General features: G+C 36.9%; 1 protein-coding gene across 1 annotated transcript in view; it reads right to left on the reverse strand.

Annotated features, from left to right (window-relative positions):
- Positions 1-5,948, reverse strand: part of SBF1 (SET binding factor 1) — a gene marked incomplete in the record, with an annotated part of 3,250,730 nt that extends 3,244,782 nt beyond the window's left edge. Inside the window, 1 exon segment of the mRNA XM_044088658.1 lies at positions 5,597-5,948. Coding sequence (XP_043944593.1) covers positions 5,597-5,651 — 55 coding nt within the window.
- Positions 5,949-6,862: the final 914 nt, after the last annotated feature.

Here is a 6,862-nt window from a genome sequence, read left to right on the forward strand (position 1 = left end):
GCTCAAACTACAAAACCAATTTTTTAATGTCACTGCCATTACATTGCACAAGTCAGAGGGTTGCACCACACCTAACACAAGACAGTGGTGACTATACAAGTGACACCCTAATGAAATGAAAACAGGTCTTGGTGGTATACATATTAACTTTACAAGAATTTGAACACAATAGGTAAGCCACTCAGAGGACATACCTTCACTATGAATGGCAACTATACCCTAAACTCAAATTTTTTCTGGAGCTTATTTTCATTTGTACAAAAAGAAAAAAATCCCCAACATTGCCACATGTAAAACAATGAAAGACTCACTTAGCCGTTTCTTCCCTTTAGTTGCATTTCTATCCCATTATTCTTCCCGAGTGAACAGCTTGTATTTAAATAGAATTTATTTTTTTGTATTTTTCTCTGTTTTGTTTACACCATCTTACCCATTCCATTTTAAAGTTTTAGGCCAAGGAAAAGCACACACAAAAATGAATTAATGGTGCTTTGTCTTTATAGTTTTACGACCATCCAACATGGTCATAAAACCTAGAGACCTTTAAGAAAGCCCAATTATTTTACTGCATACTATTATTTCCAGCCACAAACTGATTACAGGGAATTCTCAACTCTACCGTTTTTAGTTCCAAAGTGATGAATCTCACATCAAACATTCTATTAACTGACCAACTTCAGACATTTCTCTCAAACTGCCCAGAATGCCCAGATTTTTTGTTCCAACCATCATAAAATCTGTGATTTTCTGGCAAATCGTTGTATATCAAAATCACTAAGTAATGACAGATATTGAGTTTCAAATATCATACCCTTCAAAAAATGCACGTTAAAGCAAAATCTTTTATTCTACCAACTTTAAAGTTTATGAGGGCAATATACAAAATCTGTCCCTGATTTAGGTCTTAGTCTCCCAGTTATTTTTGGCTTTGTAAAGGAGGTTGAGAACTATGACTCTTGAAGAGCTAAGTTATGGTTTCCAAAAATCTAACTTGAATACCATTTTGCAGCAAATCAGACTGCTTACAGATGTGCTTAAAATGGCAACCCAACCTAGACAATATCACTGGAAGAGAAGGAAAATTTCAGACACAGTTTAATAGGCAACAATAATCATGAGTACTGCCATTGTAAGTAAATGCAAAACAATATCTGGCATAAAACAGTAAGCGGGGCAAAATAATCTCGTTTTCCGATGGCCTGGAATGCATTGGGGTCAAGGTGAAAGGCCAACTGAAAAAATAATCATGCGATTATGTCAACCCCCACCCTATCAAGGCCTTTTGGATGAGAACAAAAATTTGTAATGCCTACTGAAAAAAGTGCCACAGAAACATCAAGATAAGTTCCGAAATATGTTTTTTCAGTTTCTAGCCATAGTGGGTCTTTAAATGCTTAATACTTATCTGTACAACTACTAATTTAGAAGCAAAACTAAAAATTAAATTTATTAGACAGACACTTAGCTTTCATCTCAAAAAAAGTTTCCTTCCATTTCATCTTGTCACCCTACCAGTAAAACCGATTCTCTTTCACCTCCACTTCTCTGGACTGCTTATACAAAGACACTACTTACTACCTTTCTACTCTGTCCTCTGCCTAGTCAATACTTCTATCTCCACCCAACAATACACATCCTGCTAGAATAAAAACATTACTTCAGTTACATTTAAAAAAAATTCTAAACTACATAAATAAATTTGAAGTGAAGTAATCATCTTATGCTTATGGGCTCATTGCCATTTCACACGTACAGCTCTCTTGCCTTTGCAGGGTCCCAAACTCAATGTAGTTCAGTACATGGATAAAAACTGTACTACAGCATAAGAAAAAGTATGCTCTGATACCACAGGTCAAAAGAAAGAGGAATCCTCTCACTTTGAATGATTTAAAGTCAAAGTCTCATTCTTAATACAAAAAAATATATATTAATTCCAATAGGTATAAACACTCATGCTTCTGGATTGTTATGCCCAGTGAACCCCAAACTGAGTGAATTGATGTTATCAAATACCCAATACCCAGGGGTTATTTTTTTTTTATAAATCCTATATCAACTGATCCCCACCCTGACTCTATGCCAAAAGGTTTAATCGACTAACTGACTATCTGTACCAATCCATGGACACAACACCACACACCAGAAACAAATTCATGCTTTAATCATTCTACAGCAGAATTCCCTTCACTGGCCTTTCATTGTAAACTGGAAAGTATGTGCAAGTGTAAATTTGCTCTTCTAATCCCATATTCTATACCACCTAAAAGGATATAGACTGTCAAATCCATAACTAAGCTCTTCTTTGCTTCACTTTTTCAAGCTTTGCCTCCACACAACAAATCCAGCTCTACCACATTCCTTTCTTTGACAGTGTGCTTGTATGAGGCTCTCCATACAAAACAACCTAGAAGCCATAACTGATATACTGATGTAATGCTCTCCACCTATGCTGGAGTATGAATCAGTCTTCCTAATGACATAGCTGCAGCAACAATCTCAGAATTTAAGGGAAAAATGTTTACATTGTTTACACCTAAAAAATGACAATGCATCTGTAAGTACTGTCCTCATAACAATTAGTATTCTCTTTTCTGATCAACAAAATAATTTTATTTAATTCTAATATTCCATTTTCCTAGAGCACATCCTTCATTACTACATATCACCTGGGTACTGCCTGACTGCCACACTGCTAGCAAGTGTACTTCAATCTATATCAGTATATACTATGCACATTCAGTGTTTTACCATTTTGCACAAGTAACCCAAATCTCTTGTTTGATAACTTAAAATATCGACTTACTTTCTCCCTCCTTTTTCTAATGTATACTCCTAATCACAACAACTCTCACTGAACTGTAACAATTTCTCTCGAGTATTGAAAGCATCTATGTATATAGTGTAAATAGTATTGGTTGATTGTTTTATTTCTTTTTGTACTACCAGCAATGTATAACAACTGCTTACTGTGAAGAGGTGTTCCCTTCTCCTTGTTCTATTATGTTTGCTATTTTATATCAATGAAAAGAATAAAGAATTATTGAAAAAAATATATATACACTTACTGTTTAACATAACTTGTTTAAATACTCCTATTTTATACTACTCCTGCTTTATTAAACTACAAACACAGGAACCCAGAGGTGATGTGATTGTATTGCTCCAGCACGAGTAAAACAAACTACTTGAAGTTTTTTGCATTAATAAAAGACCCCTTCATCAAGGGGCAGCAAAGAAACCTTCATGTTCCAGTGTATCTATAGATTTTTCTATAAATTGTCGAATTACATTGATAATTTTGTCAATACGTAATACGACTGTCTGGCAAAACACTGTGAATATTTTGTATCAATATGGATATCACAATACTGTTAAGACAATCATGTCAATAGTGGACCAGCACATAGCATTTCTCCCATTTTTTTCTGCTAAACACTATGTATACAGCCTGCACTATCAAAGCAATATTTGTATATCACTTTTTTGTATGTTATATAAGCATTGTGTACTACCTTATATATTGTAAATTTCTTTTGAGATTTTTGATAACAGGTCAAAAACCCAGCTGGACAACCCAGACAAAGCATAGGTTCCCGTATCTACTGCTTCACCCTCAACTGTAAAACAGGTAAAAGCTATATTATTTTCAGCAGTTCAGTAAAAGCTATATTATTATTTTCAGCAGTTCTTTCACTTCAACTCTGTTTCACTCCAAAAGTGTTCTCATTTTTTTCAAATCAGCCTCTCTCTCTCAGTCTGCATTCTAAGTAAGCTTCTATCCAGTAGTAGTGGTTAACATGACCAATGAAAGATACAAGGATAGCAAAATGAAATGCTTTTAGCTCGGACACATTCTCAAAACGGGAAGTTAAGACTTTGGTGTTAAGGAACTCACCAGCTTACAAAAAGTATTTGGTTATTAAACAGTCTCTGTAAAACTTCAAACTTTAAGCTCCAGCATAGCACAAGAAATAAATAAAGATAAAGGGAAAAACAAATCAAAATCTAGTTGTAAATTCACTATACAGACATTTTTTTTTGTATATTTACTGGCTATGGGGTTAATCTGGACACTGGGTTAAAGGATGAAGCATGACAAACAAGGAACTGGTATACAATACAAACTGCTCTGCATAGACAGACAATGTAACAAACAAAACATCAGCCTACAGAGAACAACGTAACAAGGCAACTTAAGCTATAAGAGAGAGTGTTGTAACTGTAGCATTTGAACATTAAAAAGGAACAACGTGATCTCAATAGGTACACAGAGATGTTTAAAGTGCACGTGTATATACACCAGTATACATGTAAACATGACACTCAGCAAAAGCATAACACCAAAAAAAGCAGGAGAAAACAAAAATAGGACAGTGTGCGGGAGGTGGAGAACAGAAAATATAATCACACAACCAGAAAATACAAAGTTAATCATACTGAGTGCCAAAAATGTACTAGATAAGGGTACTGCTGTCAACAGAATCACTTTTCATGTTACTACTTAAACAAAAAACAACATCCTCTAGAAGTGAGTCCACGGCTCATTAAATTTCTCCTCACACTTTACATGTATGTATGACATCAATGTTGGGACTGGCAGAAGTTAACCAAGCACACCCGTGTCAAAAAAGTAAAGTAACACATCCTCAAAAAAAAAAAAAATCCACAACCTACCCAATGCTCCAAATCCACAATCTTCTTATTTACATTACAATCTCAACAGAAACCATTTTGAAGTAATCACAAGTACATAGCTATACTCTGTTCCACTAGTCTTTACAAACAACCTCAACCAGTCAAAAATATCTTATTATTCAATTACTCCAAAATATGACTATCAGCAACCTTAACCCCTCATTCAACTCAACATTTACTATACACACCCCAGGATGTAACACCAGATGCCATCAAAATCATAGACCCCTTACACAATGTCAGATACTAACTGGCTAATCTACTTAGACCTACCTAACCTCATCTACTCAAAACGCAAATCACCAGCATGACTCACCTGAGTACCCATGTTTATAACTAAAGTAGTGCCAGGTTTAACAAAACTAATGACTTCACGCAACTGTTTTGCTATCTACTGCAAACATGCCTCTCAACCTCCAAGAGCAAGAAATCTGGACAGAGCTAAAAATAATGCGGGGACAAAGACCCAAAAATATTGTCCTTAATGGTTTAGAAAGTTGCTAGAATAAAATGTGTTGGGTTAACATGCATTTTCTGTAGGACAAGAAGTCTGAAACTCAAATATCTGTCATTATTTAGTGACTGCTATCCTCGATGGTTTGCAAGAAAATAACATTTTATGAAAAATGAACCAAAAATGTGACAAAAATCTGGGCAGTTGAGTTATCCAACCCACCCTCCAAAAAAAAAAAAATCAGATCCAACATCCTAGCCCCTCCCAGAACTGACAGCGCACGCATGCCACTAATCAACTTCCAAGAAGCCTAATAGTCCATCAATAATTTTTCAGAGTTGGTACTGTTCAACAGTATACGCTCGGGCGGGGCTGCTCCGCCGCGGCCCGGTGTTGTACCCGCTATTCCGTTCTTTCATTCTCCGGCTCCACCGTCAACAGACTTACCTGTCTTTTCGAGGTCGTATCCGACCAATACAAAATAATCCACAAGACGAGCCATGATACGCTGCTGTTACTATTGTTGAATATCCTGGGTGTTGTTCAAGCTCTGACAGCTCATAATCCACAGTGGTAAGCAACAACGCGAACGGTACCTTCAACACAGCCCGCATCCTCACAGCAGTCAGTAGCCGCCATGTTCACTAAGCAACGCTCGTTCTAGGAAACCGCGCACCCTAGAATGCGTGATACCGTGTACAATCTTTGGGGCGTGCAAATATACGTAAACGCCTTTAATGGCCTTCTAAAGGAAATATTATGCGTTCTTAAAATATGCTAACGTTGCTGCGGTAGTGGTGTTGCGGTAGCGTTGTCGCCTCACAGTTGGACGGTGCCCGTTCGATTCTCATTTAGAGCGTCTTCTGTGTAGCGACATGCGTGAATGGGCTTTCCTTCGGTGAAGGTTGTGCGTTAGGCCCGGCAAGTCAGCACGTAAAAGTCTACTGCCAATCATTAGCGGACCGGAGTTCCGCTGTAGCGAGCCCTAATCGAAAAATAGCCGAAAGACACACACGAAAAATATGCTAACGTTCATGGCACATGCGCTTAAAAGACGTGTATGAAAAATTATACAATCGAACGCGCGGATTTACTGTTGTGTACGCAGAAGTAGATGGGTGTTATCATTTTGGAGACTGAGACTAGTCTAGCGACAGTGACAACTGCTGGGAGATACAGAAGTTGACCGTCTCATCTTGGTGATGCTTGGCATTTATTTACAACTAAGTGTTACTGGTGGAGCTCTTAACTTTTTACAGTATTTATTTTCTTGTTTGTGTGGCTTGCCAGCTTATTCGAGTGGACCCTTTCAGGCCCCAGTCTTTAATGACAATGTTGCAGACTTGAAAAGAGATCATTTTGTTAGGAGCTTCAAATACTAGACATTTACTAGAGACAAGGGTATGAGTCTATAAAATTGTACAATACCTGTATACTCCCGATTAAATTCGTAATGAATTGTGTTCGTGCTTTATAATGCGTATTTTGCAAACTTTTTTTTTTTAATACCATTGGGAAGAGAGAAGGGCTACCAATCCCATTATCACCATCTGGCTAATTCTAAAGGGTAAGGGTACATTTGTTACAGATGAAATTGACGAAAATACAGTCTGCAAATATAATTGCAGGGATCTGTTATGTGAACTTGAACTAAGCTTCCATTTTTGGAGGGGGTAGGTATTGTAAAAATCTAACACCATGATATCAAGCTTT

The sequence above is a fragment of the Protopterus annectens genome, chromosome 11.part0 (genome assembly GCF_019279795.1).
Source record: "Protopterus annectens isolate FY-2018-M chromosome 11.part0, PAN1.0, whole genome shotgun sequence".
Classification (NCBI taxonomy): domain Eukaryota; kingdom Metazoa; phylum Chordata; order Ceratodontiformes; family Protopteridae; genus Protopterus; species Protopterus annectens.